This window comes from Mustela putorius, unplaced genomic scaffold (assembly GCF_011764305.1).
Source record: "Mustela putorius furo isolate JIRA1106 unplaced genomic scaffold, ASM1176430v1.1 tig00000281_pilon_pilon_pilon, whole genome shotgun sequence".
Classification (NCBI taxonomy): Eukaryota; Metazoa; Chordata; class Mammalia; order Carnivora; family Mustelidae; genus Mustela; species Mustela putorius.
The window spans coordinates 30,176,864-30,195,381 of record NW_025421343.1 but is presented as its reverse complement, the minus strand read 5'-3'; the positions used below and the strand labels follow the sequence as shown (position 1 = coordinate 30,195,381).

At 46.5% G+C, this 18,518-nt stretch overlaps 1 protein-coding gene across 1 annotated transcript in view; it reads right to left on the bottom strand.

Moving 5' to 3' along the window:
* CIB4 (calcium and integrin binding family member 4) overlaps window positions 1–18,518 on the bottom strand; it is a 48,978-nt gene that overhangs the window by 10,779 nt on the left and 19,681 nt on the right. Inside the window, exon 4 of the mRNA XM_004781378.2 lies at window positions 1,148–1,289. Coding sequence (XP_004781435.1) covers window positions 1,148–1,289 — 142 coding nt within the window. The remainder of the gene's footprint in view (window positions 1–1,147; window positions 1,290–18,518) is intronic.

The following is an 18,518-nucleotide window of genomic DNA, read 5'->3' as shown; positions in this document are numbered from 1 at the left end:
TATGTGATTTTATTTATTTATTGGAGAGAGACAGAATGAACCAAGTAGGGGCAGAGGAAGAGGGAGAAGCAGACTCCCCACTGAGCAGGGAGCCCAACTCAGAACTCAATCCCAGGACCCTGGGATCATGATCAAAGCCAAAGGAAGAAACTTAACTGACAGAGCCACCCAGGGCCCCAAATATACATATATATTTGAGTTTGTAGTTGCTCTCTGTGGAAATGACAGTATGATAGACACTCAGCTATTACTGGATACTAAGCTTGAGGACATAGGGCTAACAAAAATACCATTAAGTCCTTTTTACAGATGAGAAAACTGAAACCTCAGAGGTGCATCAGGCTTAAAACTCCCCCACTCCATTTTATCCCAGTCCATTTGGGCAAAGCAAGAATAAGATGGTGTCCACTGTGTGGGGACAGGGAGGATCTGGCTGGAAGGGAGAGCATATGAAATGCCAAACTATGCAAGCCTGAATGTACAAGTCCTTTGGGGCCAAAGAGTTGTCACAATGAGCTTAAAGCCTTGTACATGGTCTGTTTGAAGGATTTCCAAGATTTCTTTGTTTCTTTTCTTTTAATTTCTTTTGAGAACTCCAGGCATCTCAGCTAAGGGGACATGAGCCCCCTGAAGAGCAGAACTTTTGCAGTATCTTATGACTACCCCAGGCAAAACTAGAGACCAAAAACTGTCATAGACCTCAGATATGATCTCTCTCAAAAACCTCATTTTAAAGATGATGAAACTGAGGCCCAGAGTGATTAAATGATTTGTCCAAGATTTCTCAGCCGTTTTGTGGCTGAGCTAGTGCTGGTGTTCAAATTTCACAATTTCTGCAAAACGAGCATGGCTCCTTCATACCCATATGTAGTCTTCCATCTCTCTCTCTCTTTTGCCTATCTACACTGTTACCACAAAATACAATACCCGTGGTTTCCATTTGCCTCTGACGGCGTGGAGGGGAAGCCATCTATCTACTGAAGTAGTAGTTCACTACCATTTTTTTTTTTTTAAATCTACAGAACTCAAGAAACATGCTAATACCCAATGGACATCATCCCATCGGTGAATTAATGTTGATGGATTCCAGATTGGTATTTACTCTACGGCACTGACCCCCACCCATCAGCACCACTTAGTCACCCACCATAGATGCGAAAGGCATACTCGATCTTCAGGCTGGGACAGGCCTGCTCACTGAACACAGATGCCATGCCCAGCACATCCTCAAAGGAGAACATATCGTTGTGGGAGAACACTTTGCAGATTCGGTCTCTGAAAGGGTTGACCTGTGAAAGAGGAGGAGGAGGGAGTGGGGAGACCTTTCAATGTCAGGTTCATTCCTCCCTGGCCCTCCCCTGTCTATCAGAAACATAGTGAATTCCTCTCTAGGACCCTCTTCTGCTTTCAGTATGCTAATTCATTCCCACCTACTTCTTTCTCCCAATTGCTCAGAGGCCTAGCCCTGCCTGTTCTAAACTCTTCCTTGCCTGTTGGCAGGCCTTATCAGGTCCCAGCTTTGCTGTAGTATCCTAGAATGACCCCCATGCCTCCCCTCAAGCAACTCAAATTCTTTTTCTTAGATGCACCTCAGCTAAGAAAACTATTTGATCCCGTGAGTTCACAGAGCAGATCTGAATGACCAATCTGCCCAATTTTTAATTAGTTGAAACAAACTCTGGTTGATTTTTCTGGTCCCCCTTTCACTGACTTTCACTGACAGGGTAACTTTTCAAATCTCCAAGCTTCATGCAAAATGATTGGTTCCTCTGCTTCAAGCACCCGAGGGGCCCATTACCTCCCTAAAGGGTATTTGAGCCCCAGCAGTCCCTCCCACCCCCCACTTCCTCTAGGGGCCTATATCTTTGTCTAACACTCCTTAGGGTTTTCCCAGCAACAGCCAATGCTTAGCCCTCTGGTTCTGATCTCTCCTTTTACGGCACATGAAAATTTCTCATTTCTTTTGAACTAAGCTACATATTAACATCTGTGGTTTAGTTTTATTTGGTGCTCCTATTGTATTTGAGGTGGGAGAGAGAACATTCTGTGTCACCTCAGGTGGCCATGTAGCTCTCAAGCTTTAGTGAGCAAACAAGGTACCTAAGGTCCTTATTAAGAACATAAAGTGCAAGCCCCCACCCTCAGAGATTCCGTTTTAGAAGGTCTGCGGTGTAGCCCAGCTTCATGACTGAATTGTGTCTTCCCCCAGATTTGTATGTTGAAGTCTTAACCCCTAGTACCTCAGAATGCCACCTCGTTTGGAAACAGGGTCTTGTAGATACAATAGGTTAAGATGAGGGCCTAGAGGTAGGGTGGGCCCCTAATCAAGTATGACTTCTGTCCTTATTGAAAGGGGAATTTGGGACACAGAGACACGCAGTGCAGGAGAACACTCTGTGCAGATGAAGGAAGACATCGGTGTGAGGCACCTACAAGCTGAGCAAGGACTGCTGGCATGCCTCCGGAAGTTAGGAGAGAGGCATGGAGTCAATCCTTCCTCACAGCCCTCTGAGGAAACCAACCCTGCAGACACCTTGATCTCAGCTTGCAAGGCTCTAGAACTTGCAAGGGTCTAGAACTGTTCAAGGCTCTAGAAAAGAACAATCAAGTTCTGTTGTTTAAGCCCCATAACTGTGGTACTTTGTCCTGTCAGCCTTAGTGAACTAATACCCCTAAGAATCGACATTATAAATAAGGTCCCTAGGTGACAGGGTTAGTGTCCCAGGAGTGGCCAGGGGCTGGGAGAATCCGGGCCACCTTGCTAGAACCTCCAAACAAGCTCTCACAGTGTCTGTCCCTCCACGCTCTCACCCCCGCCCCCCCCCGCCCCCCACCCCGGAAAGCTTACTGTGAGGGCCTCAAACGAGTGCTGATAAGGGCCATCTACCCCACCAAGTGTCCCACGTCACGTGGGTCTAGCTAAGTGGCTTCACAAATTACTTGACCAAATTTTAACTCAATTAACTCTCGCAAATGGCGGCTTAACAAGATTCCTGCAAAGAAACTACAATTGAAGATAATGCTTATAATGCAAGTGCCGGGGGTTGACCCGGAAATGTCAGGGCCAGAACTTCGGCCGCTTAAAATACAAGTTCTTTTCTCTTGGGTAGTAGAAACGGTGAGAATCTTGTCAGACATAACTGAAGTCCCGGCTTCAGTTCTCATTTCCTGTGGTGAGATCAGCGACCAGCGAGCAGTGAGCCTAAGCGTATATCCAACCAGGGAATGGGATAGCAATCTTCCCTCCTCTGGGGGCCCAGCTCCACGCTTGGCTTTGCTGGGAGTAGTGGGGAGAAGGGATGGTTGCTAGGAAGCCAGTGCACTCTCTCTTAGGCCCATGTCACATGACTCTGTTATCTACACACACACACACACACACACACACACACACAGCCCTTGTCTTCCAGAGGCTGGGAAGAAGGCAGTTGGTGTGGAAGCCTTTGGTAGCAAGAACAGTGCACAGAACACAATGTAGTGACCACAGATCCTGTCGGAAAATGTGGGGGAAATATTGCTGAAGGTGTAGAGAAATAAGCGACGAAAAAGTCCACACCGTGGAAAGGTAGCTACACAGTTGAAGGAAAGTACCGACGTTTCTCACATGGTTTTCCTAGATTCTGTTTCGATCATAAAATACATGAAGAATTTCTGTGAGAGACTAATGGAAAACGGCAATATTGACTGAACAGTACATTACTTCTTTAAGGAAACCACCAGTTATGGGAGAAACTGGGAGTGATCGCTGAGGGAGTGACTGCTCCATGATGAAAAGGATTCTGGGTAAGGATGCAGGGATGGCCACGCCTATGAAACCGATGCCCCACAAAACTTCCCATAGGCCACCGGTCGAAAGGTTTAAGTCCAGAAGTACACAGAGTAGTACAGGATGCACTGGTATGGGTAGTTAATTAAAAAAAAAAAAAGAATTTAAAGCACAGTAAAACATAGACAATGATTTGTAATCAGAAGGGAAGTGACTTTGAACATCTTTTGAACACATAGAGGCTTGCTGGTTATCTCTTGACAGAGCACTTAAAAGAGCCATCAAACTTTAAGAGGAATTATATATGTTTCTTGTACCAAAAGTTAAACGTTCCAAATTTGCTGAGCATTTTATGATGACAAGTGACTGTTGGCAGATATCCACTGAAAAATGAACTCAGATTCTTCTGACTCTTCGAGGTAGAGGTGAATCATTTCAGCAATGAGAGAGAAAAGCGCTTGCTTTTCCAAAGAACTGCTTTGGAAACATCAGATTGTTGTTGCTGGAAACGTGTGGCATCACCTACAATCGTGCTTTCTATCTGCGTACTTGAAAATATTAGAAACAGATTTTTCTAATCTGTTTGAAAATCATCCAAATGGAGAGCATCAGAGGATGCTGAGTCCATTTGTTAAAAATACAAAAATGCAGTGTTTTTCCAATTAGCTCGTAAGAGCCACTGACTGACATAAGGGAAGATGGACATCTTCGAGCTTCATTTCAATAAAAAGCCTTTAATTGGTGGATGGGATTGAAAACGAGGGCCATAATTTAATACACGCAGCCAAAGATACATTTCTTCTCTTTGGACCAGCTAGGACAGCCACTAAAAATAGACTCAACTAGAACCAGACCCCTGAATGGCTTGATCTCAAAGTGTTAAAGTAAGATTTTAAAAAAATAATGAAGTACATCGAGCCAGATGTACTGCTGCTTTCCCTTACTCTAATCTTATTAGTTACAAACCAACAATACAATGGTGAGATGAGAAAATTTTGTTCTATAAATGAAAGGGAAATCTATTTTTAAGGTATTTATGTGTATTCAGTTTATATAATATTTAGCTTTAAAATGTTTTATTTTGCATGTCCATATCGTAACATACTGGTATTGTAGTAAAAGGACAGCTTGAATATACACATATTATGTGTACATGCTCCCCATTTTTTTAATTGCTGGGGAGGCATGATCAAAGATAATGATCTCTGGTCTAGACTGACCCCTTCATAAATCAGAGATGTGGAAAAGGGGTCTCGGAGTGGGGAGTAAGAGGAGTGACTTGCCCAAGGTCACTCAGCCTAGGACCCAGGTCTCCTGAGTCTGTCCAGCACTGTTTCTGCTATGGTCCCTTGTGGCAGATAAACATAAAAGAAAAGGAAGCAGAACATGTGACCATTAAAATGTCTTAAAAGTCTCACTTAAACTGAAAAAAAAATTTTTTTTTTGACAAAAAGTGCTAAAATGGAGGCTAGCTTGAAGTCAAAACTGTGGCCCCTGCCTGTGGGAACTCCACGTCCAGCCTTCTTGTGGGTAGTGGCCGTCCTGAGTGGGAGCAGCCCTGGAGGAGAAAAGGCGAGCAAACACTGCGGGAGGGAGAAGCCCCGAGGAGAAAGGGGGGGCAGCAGGAAGCCCACAGGCTTGCGAATGGTGGAGGGGCTGGAGTGAGGAGTGGGGGACGCTATTTCTGAGAAGATAGCAGGGCAGGTCCGGGGTCACCAGAGCTGTTTCTGGGCCTTGGAGGCCAAGAGGCAGTTGGTATGGTTCTCTGCGAGGCCTAGTGGGCACGTGCCAGGAGGATGTCCCTGACCTGTCTCCATTCCAACAATGGCAGCCTCTCCCTCTACCAGGTTCACTGCTTTATCCCTTCCTGGAGGGAGATCCCAGGGCACAGACTTCCCCTGTGACGAGGTGTCCTTAGCACACACAGCAGCTCTGTGCAAACGGACGCTGCCAGGGCCTGCGAGGAGAGTTTCGAAGGGTCCAGAAGAGGCTGCTTCTGTTCCTCTCCCTGCTCTCCACCCTGAGCTAAGTGGCAGCTTCGCTGGTGTCCCTGGGTCCCTGGGTCCAGCCACCTGCACGCAGAACAGCTGGGGAGAGGCAGGAGAGGGAGCGAGGCTCGTGAGTGATCCCAGTTCCAGTTTACTGTGTTCCAGATTTCTGTTGCTATTGCTTTAACAATCTGAAATCTGAACCACTAAATTTTGGGTCCTATCCAGACAGTGATAGCCTGCATTAAATTTCACACTCATTTAGAAGCCCTTCAGTCCTCCACAGGAGGAAGAAAATGACAACTGACGAAGCAAGGCTTCCATTTCAAGAATCACACCACACCCCAGTGTGAAAGCTTTCTGAACAAGGGAGTATAAACATGTCAGTATAGAAATTTATACAGGTAACTCAGTAGTGCAATTTCCATCTATGTCTGACAAAACTAAAGAAGATGAAAATAAACCCCAAATGCTGAGGATTTTTTTTTTTTTGAAACAGAAACTACAGTCTGTTGACAATAAAAAGATCATAGTCCCTGCCAAAAAACTAACATTTTTTTTAAAGATCCTCTCAAAGTTATTGAACAAGAGATTTGATTTGAAGATGAAAGTCAGGGGGAAAATATTTGGACTTAGCTTAAAAATATCTCCTCACCATTTCTCCAACTAGCACATGGTCCAAAGGAGCTTTTTACGGTTGCTGGAAAAAATTCACACGGAAATACACTAGTGACTCCACAGTGACGTCATCGAAGGAGTTTGATTTTTTAAGATCTTGTTTGTTAAAAAGGATCAAACAGCATTATTGCACTTAAAAGTTCTCATTGCTGATTAAATGTCGTAATTTTTAGTGTTTGTTGTTTTTGAATTATGCTTCATTTGTCCATTTTGTCTGCTACCAACTCTCGCCAAAAGGATACGATTAATGTTTGTATTTTTAAAATTTTAAACAGATGTAAAGCATTCGCCAAGGAAAGGAGTAGATGGAGGTGTCAGCTGGAAGGGGTACATAAGAAGCCAGTCCTTTCTGGGTCTTGAGTGAGAGCCTGAGGTCATCGACACAGACTCTCACTATGCAAAGTGCTGCCCGAAAGACTTCACATAGTCTGGCAAGATTGGGTGAGCAGATCCTGGGAGAATACTGTAACAAATCATTTGTGTTTTAGTGCCTTTATAAACTTCCCCCAGATATACCATATTTATGGATTGGGAGGCTCAGTGTAATTAAGATGTTGTTTCTTTCCAAATTGAACTGCAGAGTTAATACAATTCTAGTTAAAGTCTTCCAGCTAGATGTTTTTGCTGAAATTAACAAGATGATTCTAAATTTCATATGGAAATTGGAAACACAAAGGGCCAAGAACAGTCGAAAACAATTCTAAAGAAGAGGAACAAGGCAGAAGAACTTATACTAATAGGTATCAAGATCTTGCCATAGTTTTAGTAATGGATACCAGTGCAAGGAGAGAGTTCAATGGCCATAATAAAAATTCTGGAAATAGATCCACACATGTATGACTACTTGATTTATAACAAATATCACACTGCAACAGAGTGAGGGAAAGGGAGGTCTTTTCTTTTCTTTTTTTTTTTTTTAGATTTTTATTTATTTATTTGAGAGAGAGACAGTGAGAGAGAGCATGAGCGAGGAGAAGGTCAGAGAGCGAAGCAGACTCCCCATGGAGCTGGGAGCCTGATGTGGGACTCGATCCCGGGACTCCGGGATCATGACCTGAGCCGAAGGCAGTCGTCCAACCAACTGAGCCACCCAGGCATCCCGGGAGGTCTTTTCCATAAGTGGTGTTAGGTTGATCCCTACTTCATGCCATGCATAAAAATCAATTCTGGATTGATCATAGATGGAACGTGGAAAACCCATAGTAAAACTTGCTGAAGAAAACATAGGAGAACATCTTCATGATCTTGAGGCCAAAATTCTTTAACAGTATACAAAAAGCATGGATCATTAAGGGGAAAGAATCCATAAACTGGAGTATATTAAAATTAAGAATTCATGTTGTTCAACAGACATCATTAAGAAAGTGAAAAGGCAAACCACGGTAGTCAAGGTGTACTTCAACAGGTGAAGGGATAAACAAAGTCCGGAGTGTATCTATAAACTGGAATACCTTTCATCAATAAGCAGGAACAAGGTATTGGTTCATGCAACAGTGTAATTTTTGGATGTGTTTTGCTAAGTAAAAGAAGTCAGATCCAAAAGGCTCCGTATTATAGGAGCCTATTTGTATGACATTCCAGAAAATGCAAAAGCATAGGGATCGAGAACAGGTGGTTGTCAGTGGTTGGGGGAGGGGAAGAAAAGAAAAGAAAAAACTATAAAGGAGACTCACAAAGAAATTTCTAGGGCGATGGAACTGTTCTGTATGGAGGTGCTGTGGTGGTGAGGCCACACTTTCGCACATTTGTTTAAACCCATAGAACCATACCCCACAGAGAGTGAAGTTTACAGAATGCAAATAAAAAATTTAAAAAGTTTTTAAAAAGATTTTATTTATTTATTTGACAGACAGAGATTATAAGTAGGCAGAGAACAGACAGAGAGAGATGAGTAGAAGCAGGCTCCCCACTGAACAGAGAGCCTGATGCAGGGCTCAATCCCAGGACCCTGAGACCATGACCCAAGCTGGCAGAGGCTTTAACCCACCAAGCCACCCAGGCACCCCCAAAATTTAAAAAGTTTTAAAGGCCAAGGATGCTAGTAAACCTGGGGACCATGACAAATAAAAGTAACTGTATTTCAAATATATGACAAAACCTCACTGGAAGGAATTAGGAAAGAAGAGATGAGCAAATAACTTGGGGGAAATGGTGGTTTGACTAAAGACAAAAAGAGCCATTAACCAACACTGTGCCCTACCTAGCAAAATTGTTTCTTACAGGCATGTGTGTGGGTTAGCAATTCTGAAACTACATGGATCCTGGAGTTGAACAAATAGATCAATAAATAAACAAATAACAGAATATAGGAATCAAGTTTCTCATGGTCACAAGAAGTTACAAGTAAGCAAGAAGGGAAGTCTAGATGTAATATATAAAAAAAGAAATACTGTGTGTAGTATATATGAGTCATTCTACATTTATATATTTTCTAGCTCTATCTACTAAGTAGCTTTACAGTGGAGAAATCCAGAAACACAACCTTAATTAAGTGATCAAGGTTAACATCACTAGTTATAGGTCATGTCAGTATCATGTATTCCCTGATACGATACAATGAGAAGGGCACTTCACCCCTGTGGAATTTGTTGCACAAATCCATAACCCAAGTCTAATCAAGAGAACACATCTGATAGACCCAAACTGAGGGAGGTTTTACAAAAATACCTGGCCAGCAGTCTCCAAAAAATCATGAAGGACAAGACTGAGAAACTGTCACAGATTAGAGGGGACTAAAGGTAACATGGGAGCCTGGAGTGGCTACTGGAAGACATAAAGGACATAAATGAGAAAACTGGTGAAATCCAAATGAAGTTTCTCATTTCATTTATAGTGTCCCAGCAACTTTAATTTACTACCAGTTTTGATAAATGCACCATTGTTATGTAATAAAGATTTACAGTGCTTGTCTTGAAAAATCTTAAAAGGAAAACTTGAAAGGGTTGAGCTCATTGCAATTAACAGCATTGCATGCAAGAACAAAACTCAGTAACATTTAAATGAATACAACAAAAATAAGCAACCTAACAATATAAAATTTACAATATTCAGCATCCAATTAAAAGGTAGCAGTCCTACAAAAAAGTAGGAAAATAAGACCCACAACCTGTAGAAAAAACAACTAATAAAAACAGATCCAGAAATGATACTGATAGAATAAGCAGGCACAAACATTAAGGTGATAATGAATATGCTAACACGTTCTAGAAGGTAGAGGAAGGCATGATGAGGAAAACTGTATACCCGTCAGAGCTCAACAAAGCTCAACAAAGCTCAACAAAACCCAAGCAAAAGAAACTTGAAGAAAACCACACCATGGCACAGCATAATCAGATCGATAAAAACCAGTAATAAAGGGGAAAATATTTTTTGGTGTGGGTGGGGTGGAACACATACATATAGAGGAACAGAGATAAAAATGGAACTAAGCAAGCCAAAAGATATGGAGCAATATCTTTAACTCTGAGAGAAAGAAAAAAAAAAAAAGCTCTCATCCTCTTATTCTATACCCAGCAAAAATATCCTTCAAACCCAAAGGCAAAAGACTTACTTTTTCAGACAAACAAAAGCTAAGAGAATTCATCTGCAGACCAAAGCTACAAAAAGGTTAAAGGGAGTCCTTCAGGAAGAAGGAAAATACCAGAAGGAAACTTGGATCTACACAAAGGAATGAAGAATGCCAGAAATGATAAATATGTGAGTAAATATAAAAGAAATTTTTCTCATTTTAAATCCTTCTCAATGAGACAAATCCATATAGATAGCTAGAAATTTCAATACCCTTCGGTCAACAATTGATAGAACAATAGACCAAAAAATTGTTAAGGAAATAGAAGACTATCAACAACTTGACTTACTTGATATTTTAGAGAGCTCACCACCGTACACAGTAGTATACATGTTTTTCTCAGGTGCACTTGGCACATTTACCAAGATAGATTGTATTTTAAGTTATAAAGAAAGTCCAATACATTTTAAAAGATTTAAATCATACAAAATATATTCTCTGACCACAACAAAGTTAAATTAGAAATTTGTAACAGGAAGGTATCTTGAAGACCCTCAAAGTCAAAAAAGTCACAAAAGAAATGAGAAAATAATTTGATCTAAATGGAAATAAAAACACAAGTTATCGAAATTTGTGATATTCAGTGCAAACATTGTGTACAAGGTAATTAACAGCATTAAGTGTTTATATTAGAAAATAAAGGACTGAAAAGTTTAAGTGGGAAAAAAAAGGCCCTTCACCCACGGATGGGAGTTGTTCACTAGAGGAAAAAGGTGTCAGCAATTCCAGGTCTATCAGATGGAGCCCGTTCTAACCCTGGGCTTCTAGGCTACTTAGCCCCAGGAAGAGGCCCCTGAGGACATGAAGGAATTTGTCACCAAGGGGCAGTGGTTGGAAGCCACAGGTGGGTGGAGCTTCCGGGCTGGGCTGAGAATGGATCAGCTGGATGGCCCTTCATGGAAGTTTTCTCTTCCTTTGAACCATTGCCCAGGAGGAATTCCTATGTCCAGGCCTGAACCCCTGCACCCTTCAGCACTAGAGTAATTGCCAGAAGGTGGCAGTGTTGAGTTGAAGTTGGTCAGTCAGAGCTCAAACCCAGCTTGGGTGAGCACCTACTGTGTGCAAGCTATTGGTTTGGGCTGTGACTATCTTGCCGGCACGTGGCCGGATGGATATCACCGCTCCATTTTATAGAGAGAAAACTAAAGTCCAGGAAAGGAGAATGCAAACTCCTAATTCAATGCTTCATCTGCACTGCTACTCTTGACTCCAAGAAAATTTTTCAAATTCACATTTCTGCATACACAAAGCAAGCAGGGTTTGAGGCATTACCCCGAGTTCCATGTCCCTGACACTTGGCAGTTGCTCAGAGAACAAACCAGTGGAACTGAAGGATATGAGTTTTCAGCTAGGGATGCAGGGCATAAAACTCATGAACCTGAGTAGCAAATGCATAAGGAGAGTTACTGTTCACCAGGCATGGAACAAGTCCCTAGACAACCCCCCCTCCCCAGTAATGGAGATGCCACCTCTGTCCTTTATGGGACTCAACCAAGGCACTTAAATAATTACCTTCGGGAACAGGTGGGGTAGAAACAGGTGTCTGAATCAAGATCGAAGCAAAGTCAAATGACAAGTGCTTGGAGGGGTAGTGTTGCATGAGGAAGGACAGACAGAGGGCCCAGGAAGAAAAACCAGCCAGGAGACAGAGACAGGGCAGGAGCCAAGGCAGGGATCGGGCAGGGAGCAAGATGTGGTCGGACTCCGGGGGGTACTCTGGGGAGGGGAGGAGGAACAAGGCCAGGCAGCACGGCTCCCCCTTCCTTCTTTCTCCACGTAGCCTCCAGCCCCTTCCCCGCTTTCCAGACTGCCCGGGCTCTGGCAGGATAGATGAGAATGTTCTGTGGGAGAGAACAGCAGTGGCGCTTAACCTGGACCCTCAAACCTCTCAAAGCCAGATTGGCCTGCATGATCTTCAGCAGGTGGAGAGAAGCCTGACATTTCCATTTAAGGGGAGTTGGGGACAGGGAGCGTGAGGGATGAAAAATTCACTTAGGTGAATGTGCTCCTCAGTTGGCCAGGCCAGTTGTTTATAAAAAAGGGACAGTGTCTGCGTTTTAGATGTTCAACCTTCCTGAAGTCTAAAAACAGAGAGGCCCGTATGGGAGCTGTCTCCTAGTGACAGATGGGTTGGCAGGGACGGGCTGAGGATGTGTCCTGCCGGCAGCTGCAGGCAGATCGCTAATGGAACAAATAGGGGAGAAAGGCAGTAAAAATGTTAAATATTATTAAACATCCATGGGACCACGTGGCTTGAACCTGGCTCAGACCCACCAGTCCAGTCTCTCCCCAGATTTCAGGCCTGCAGGTACCTGCAACGGCCCTGAGGAAACTTCCAGAAGAGCTTCCTGCTAGTGCAGAGGAGTTCAAGGGACTGCATTGTTTAGCGGGGTCGGTGGGGGGTGGTGGTGGTGGACGGCAGGGGTCTGGTCTTGTGTGCTGGGAGGTTCGAGATAGAGCATGGAAGGAGCGGAGGCTCTTGAGTCAGACGGACTCTAAAAAGCCGGTAGAATCATTGTGTTTGACATCTCCAAGATTCTGGTATCTGCAGCTTTTGTGGTTTACACAAGCTCGAGGCCAACTTGCCCAAGCAACAAAGGAAAAATAAGAAGAAACTGAAAAAAGGGGGGGGGACCCAAAAGACCAGTTGTCCCTCACTGGTTTACCAACACCTATTACAGGAGAGATGAACTCAGCTGGTGTATAAATTACTATCTATTCCCGGGGCTCCTGGGTGGCTCAGTGGGTTAAGCCTCTGCCTTCGGCTCAGGTCATGATCCCAGGGTCCTGGGATCGAGCCCCTCATCGGGCTCTCTGCTCAGCAGGGAGCCTGCTTCCCTCTCTCTCTCTGCATGGCTCTCCATCTACTTGTGATTTCTCTCTGTCAAATAAATAAAATCTTAAAAAAAAAATTACTGTCTATTCCCATTTGTACAGCCCATTTTATTTTAAAGATTTTATTTATTTATTTGGCAGACAAAGATCACAAGTAGGCAGAGAGGCAGGCAGAGAGAGAAGGGGAAGCAGGCTCCCTGCTGAGCAGAGAGCCCGATGTGGGGCTCGATCCCAGGACCCTGGGATCATGACCTGAGCCGAAGGCAGAGGCTTAACCCACTGAGCCACCCAGGCACCCCCGTACAGCCCATTTTTAACAGCTCAAGATCAACTCCAGAGTGCTTAATCACACAGCAGACCACGTTCAGTTTCCTGGGTAACAAGCGTAACAACAAAAACAAATTTGTGTGACCTCGGGCAGACCATGGGGTCCCTCTATCTCCCATCTGTAGAAGGGGCAAAATCGTAATTCTGCTCATGGGGATTTATGGGTATCGAATGAGATCATATTTGCAAAACACCTGCTACTGGCAGCCCCCCAATAAACCCTAGCTACCATTAGTATTATCCCCAACTTCTCCATCCCCTGCATCAGCATCGCCAGCAGTCCCAGAGCTGTCCCTTTTGAGCTCCCAGGCAAAGATGTCACCTGAGCTCACCTGTTTGCTAGGAGTGTACCTTGCCTGCTGATGGGGAGAGTGGAAATGTTCGTTCTGGCTCCAGGGGGGTGCCTGAGACCCAGCATATCCTCAGGGTCACTGCTGACTGTGGCCAGAGGCATCATCTCTGTGTGCAATCTCCAGGGCACTCAAGGGAGAACAGTCAGGGGAGAAGAGGGGTGTGAAGGGGGCTGACCCGTTGAGCGCCAATGGATGCATACCCTCATTTGAGGGTTGAGGCTAGAGGCTCACCAAGACACTGACACCCCCACTGGCTCTGTGTCTGAAGCCCACAGGGACCTTTCACCAAAATGCGTATCCGTTACCCCCATCATGGGCTTTGTGAGTCAGCTCCTGTAGGGGTAGGACCCAAGAACCTGTATCTCATCACGCTGCCCAGGTGGCTTTCATGTAGCCAACCCTTAGACTAAGGGTCAAAGTCACAGTGTTAATCAATGGCAGACACACGACATCAGATGCTGCCCCTCCCCCACCGCATCCCCGCCAGTGCACAGCATCCCACCCGGAGCAAGGACGTGCGTGGGGAGAGGGCTTGTATGGAGACATGGTGGGCAGCACGGGCAGCCTCCAGCCTCAGCACAGGGCAAACGCCCAACAGGCAAACACTTGCTTTGCCCAGCTACCTCACAGCGCTTCTTTTTCCTCCCTCTCCCTTCCCTCCGCAAACCCTCCATCCCTCAGGCTGTGGCCAGGCTCCCAAAGAGGCAGGCAAGTCCCATCCCCCACGACCCACCATGGTCCTCCCTGTCTGAGCTCACTACACACGGTCAGTTCCACCTGTGGCACACTTGTCTTTCCTGCAAATGTGTCCTTCAACTGCTCCCCCCCCTCCCGCTTCCAATTTCTGCCAGATTTATTTCGGAAATGTTTCCCTTTACCGCCTTAGACCTTCTGATGAAAACCGCTTCTCCCAGAGCACCAAATAAAGCACGGGTGTCAAACGAATGACTCTCTAGTTCAATCCCGTAACTTTGCTGTTTTCTTGAGTTACGAAGATAACGAGGAGACACAATGCTACGGATCCTAGAGTCTCTCCCATCCAGGAGGCGGGTCCTGTGAGCAGGAAGACCCCGGTGTTCAGGGAGGTCTGGATGGAGAAAGGAGGAGGGAGGCGTGGGCGCCCCAAGAGGCCCTCTAGGCTGTGGACAGTGAAGGGGACAGATGGAAGAGAGAAAAGAGAGGCAGCAAATGGGAAAGATCAAAGATATGACCCTCCCCGGGACCTAGCTATGCTTTCTGCTGTGCCATCCCAAAGCCACACAGTGCCTGGCCGAAGTGGAGTTTTTATGGAAATCAGTGAAGAGGTCAAGGCTTTTGTTGGGTAAATAGGAAGTAAAGCAGATGTGCAGGAGATGCGGGCAGAAGGGGCAGAGGGAGACATCAGAGCCCTTCCTCCTTGTCCTTTGCCAGCCTCCCCGTCCCCCCAGAAAAAACACAGAAGAATGGGGGAGAGGGGCCGTGTTCTCTCAGGGAGCAACAAACTGGAGAAAGGTGGCCGGCAGCCAGGGGTCTTCCCCGGGGCAGGACGGCCCCCCAGGTCCTTAGGACCCCCCCCCCCCGCTTCTTCTCTACTTTGACGTCATTGCACCCGGAGTGGCGTCAGCTTGTGGCTCAGGCTAGGGACTTAACAACAGTTTATACATTTTTCTGTGGAAAATGCAAACAAAGTTCCAAAAAGCCAATACAAAAATCTCTTAAAGCCCGGTCTGTACCGCAGGTGCGAAGCAGGGAAGCCTGACTGACGCGATGAGGTCCCCCCCACCCCGGGCACACCAGCCACGGGACAGCTTCGGGAGCTGCCCAGAGCTGAGCCCCCCGCTTGTCACGGTCCCGCAGCCCCCCTGGCTCTGGCAGCTGCTCACGTGCAGCCTTCCTGCCTGTGAGCCGGAGGGGCTCCCCGAGTGTCGGGGCTGCTGTGCAGCTGTTTGGGGTCACCCCAGGGCACCCTGGGAACGTGTTCCCCTGGGAACTCGGTAGGATCAAGACAACAGTTTCTCTTTTGTCAACACATCTGAGCAACAGCAGTTGCTGTCTTCTGTCCCTCCCTCTGCATCCACCGATGGAAACTGAAAGGGGCTCGCCCCCCAGCCCAGGAGCGGCGACGCTCCCTCTGCGACGCTCAGTGAGTCTTTAAACACCACCGAGTCCAAACCGAAGCCTCTAGAAGGTCCTGCGTCCTTTCAGTTCCTGATATTTTGGATTATTGGCCTCTCGAAGGCCCCACCTTCCTTTCCTGCACTTTCCCTCCATCAGGGGAACATTGTCACTGCCTAGGGCCCAGCCTGCAGCCACTCGTCATGACTTACACACTCATTAAACACCAGCTAGGGACCCAGACCTCTAGGCACATGGGCTCATCCCCACATCCCCTTGGACCCAAGGGGGGGAACTGTGCTTGTTAAATATTTACAGCATGTCACATGCTGTGCCATTCTTGTGGATGCGTGTGACCCCCTTGATTCCTTACAAAAACTCCACCACAGGTATCAGTCAGTTCATTGTACAGACAAACAGAACCCAGGCACTAAGAGGTTAAAGAATTTAACCAAATAAAGAGGAAGAGTGGCAGCTTGATCCCAGGTCTGTCTGATCCTCAAACCTGAGCTCTCGCCGTGGAGCGTGGCCCAGGAAGATGGTTCATCCACATGGGAAAAAACGTGCACGGACGTGTTGGGCTCCTGGGCCAGCAGGTGGGTCCAGGCTGAGCTCCAAGCAACATGTTATGACGGGTGCTGATGGCGGCTCAGGAAGGAACAAGGGGAGGAGTGGAAAATGTCCTACGGATCCTGGCACTGGGGGCCCGGGCTGGGGGGCAGTGGCAATGGCAGGCGTGTGGAGCTCTGCGTCTGCGTCCGTAGCAGCTCATGACCTCAGGATGGCGGCAGCTGGACAGCAGGAGGAGACCCCGGAGCTAGGGCTGCTGTGCCTCAGCAGGAAATGCCAAGGGAGGGCTCACACTGCGGTACCCTCCTCGAGGATGGAGAAAATGGGTAGGACCCCAGCACGCGCCTATGGAGAAACCTCATGCAAAGTGACCTTTATGTCAACCTGGAGAGAGGTCTCAAGGGCTGTATCTTTTATCATTGGCTTGGCTTAGAGATATTTAAGTGCTCAGGTTTTACATTTATTTTGTGCTTTTTGCCGCCTTGAGGCATAAATGTTTTTCTGTGTTGCTACATACTCAATATAATTATCATCTTAATGGCTGCATAGTTCAAATTCCCAAAGTGGACGGCCCTATCTCTCTCATGCCTCCAAGGGGAACCTGGAAATCTAAACTAAGAAAATAATTTCCTAAAATGAATAAAATAATACATGAGCATGTTTATTGCAAAATTATTTATAGTAGCAAAAAAAAAAAAAAAATCCCAAACTGAGAACAATGGTTATGTCCTGCCATGAGAGGGTGGTTTAGTACATCTGAACTCAATGCAATTATGTAACCATTAAAATGATAATTACGCGGACTATGTCACAACACCGAAAAAGCACATTTGTGCCTAATGGGAGAAAAAGAACAATAAAATTGTATCCGTGTGTGTCTACAATGATGTAAGACCAAGTGTGCCTGGGTGGGGGAGAAGGTTACAACAGACATGACAACTTCTATCAGGGTGGCTGGATGCCTAGGGATTCGTTTTTAGAAAATGTATTTGAATGCTGACATACCATCTGAACAATAAATAAAAGACGAGTTAAAAAAGAAAAGTGCACTATTGAGACATATCGCTAAGAGTGCACACAAACTCTCCTTCCCAGAGGGTTGGAAAGTGGGGACTTGTGCTTCTCTCTTCGGGCTCCTTCTCTGCAGGGGGAGGGCTGGGCCCCAGTCGGAGCCGGACTCAGCTCTCAGACCAGACCCCGTGAATGTTCTCCAGCCCAGCCAAAGAGCAGGCGCCGATGGGAATGGGGTTCAAGGGAAGAAGGCTGCAGGTCATCTCATGGCATCTGTCTCCATCTCTCCAGATGTGTTCAAAGTATAAAGCCGCAGGCTGAAAACCAGCAGGTAGCGAGCGTGTCTCCTGGTAACTGGACTGGATTGTAACAGTGTTGTCGGCTTCCTTGAGCTACTGCCCCACTGTCTTGGTGGGCAAGACAGGCAAAGCACCACAGTGGTCCTGACCTCCCTTGCCCCTTAGGGTTCCTGCTGGCTCAGAGGCCTCTCGGAGGAGGGGGGCACATGCAGACAGAGGTGGGGCTGCCTCAAAGACCTGGCCCTGTTGGGCAGCCTGCCCTCCCCTTGGGGATTCTCCCTATTCCTGGAGGTCTTCCGCCCAGAATGGAGAGCAGCAACCGGCCAGGCAGGGCTCTGTTCATGCAGACGAGTGACCGACAGGTCCCTGATCCGGAATTGCCCACGAGCTGCTCTCCTCGACTGCCCTCCTGAAAATGGGGGTATTTCTAGGGTGCTGGACAAAGGAGGGGCTCTGGGTCTACAGGGGCCAAGGAACAGGTGCCTCCAGCCATCTTCAGTCTTTGCCACCTGAGAACTGGTGTCAGGGTCTAGACATTTGCTTCAGTTCCCCTCGACCCTGGGTTGCCTGCTGGCCGCAATTTCCTTTGATGTCTGGCTTCAGGCAGAAAGAGAGAAGAGGGTGACCCCTCTCCTATCTGGAGCTCTGGATGCAGAGACATTCAGGGGTTGGAAGGACATCAACCATCTCTGTTTTGACGCCCCGGGCAGGTGGGCCACCGCCACCTGAAGCCTGATGCCTCCTGCACGGCACCAGCCAGCTCGCTCTGGGATGCCTCTAGGGGCGAGCAACTTGCTTTCTGAATGAGCGTGCTCTGGCTTCCAAAAGTGGTGTCTGTTTAGGGATGTTAACCTGTTCCCATCGCTCCAATTCCTCCTCCTCCTGCCAGCAAATACATACAAATGGCTATGTTCTCTTCAGTCCTTCTTCGGGGGAACACACCCACTTCTCAGCTGACTTCCCGAAGGTAGGGTTTGGGGTCCCTCCAGCAGCCTGGTGGCTATCCAGGGACGCTGCCCCACCCCTGAGCCC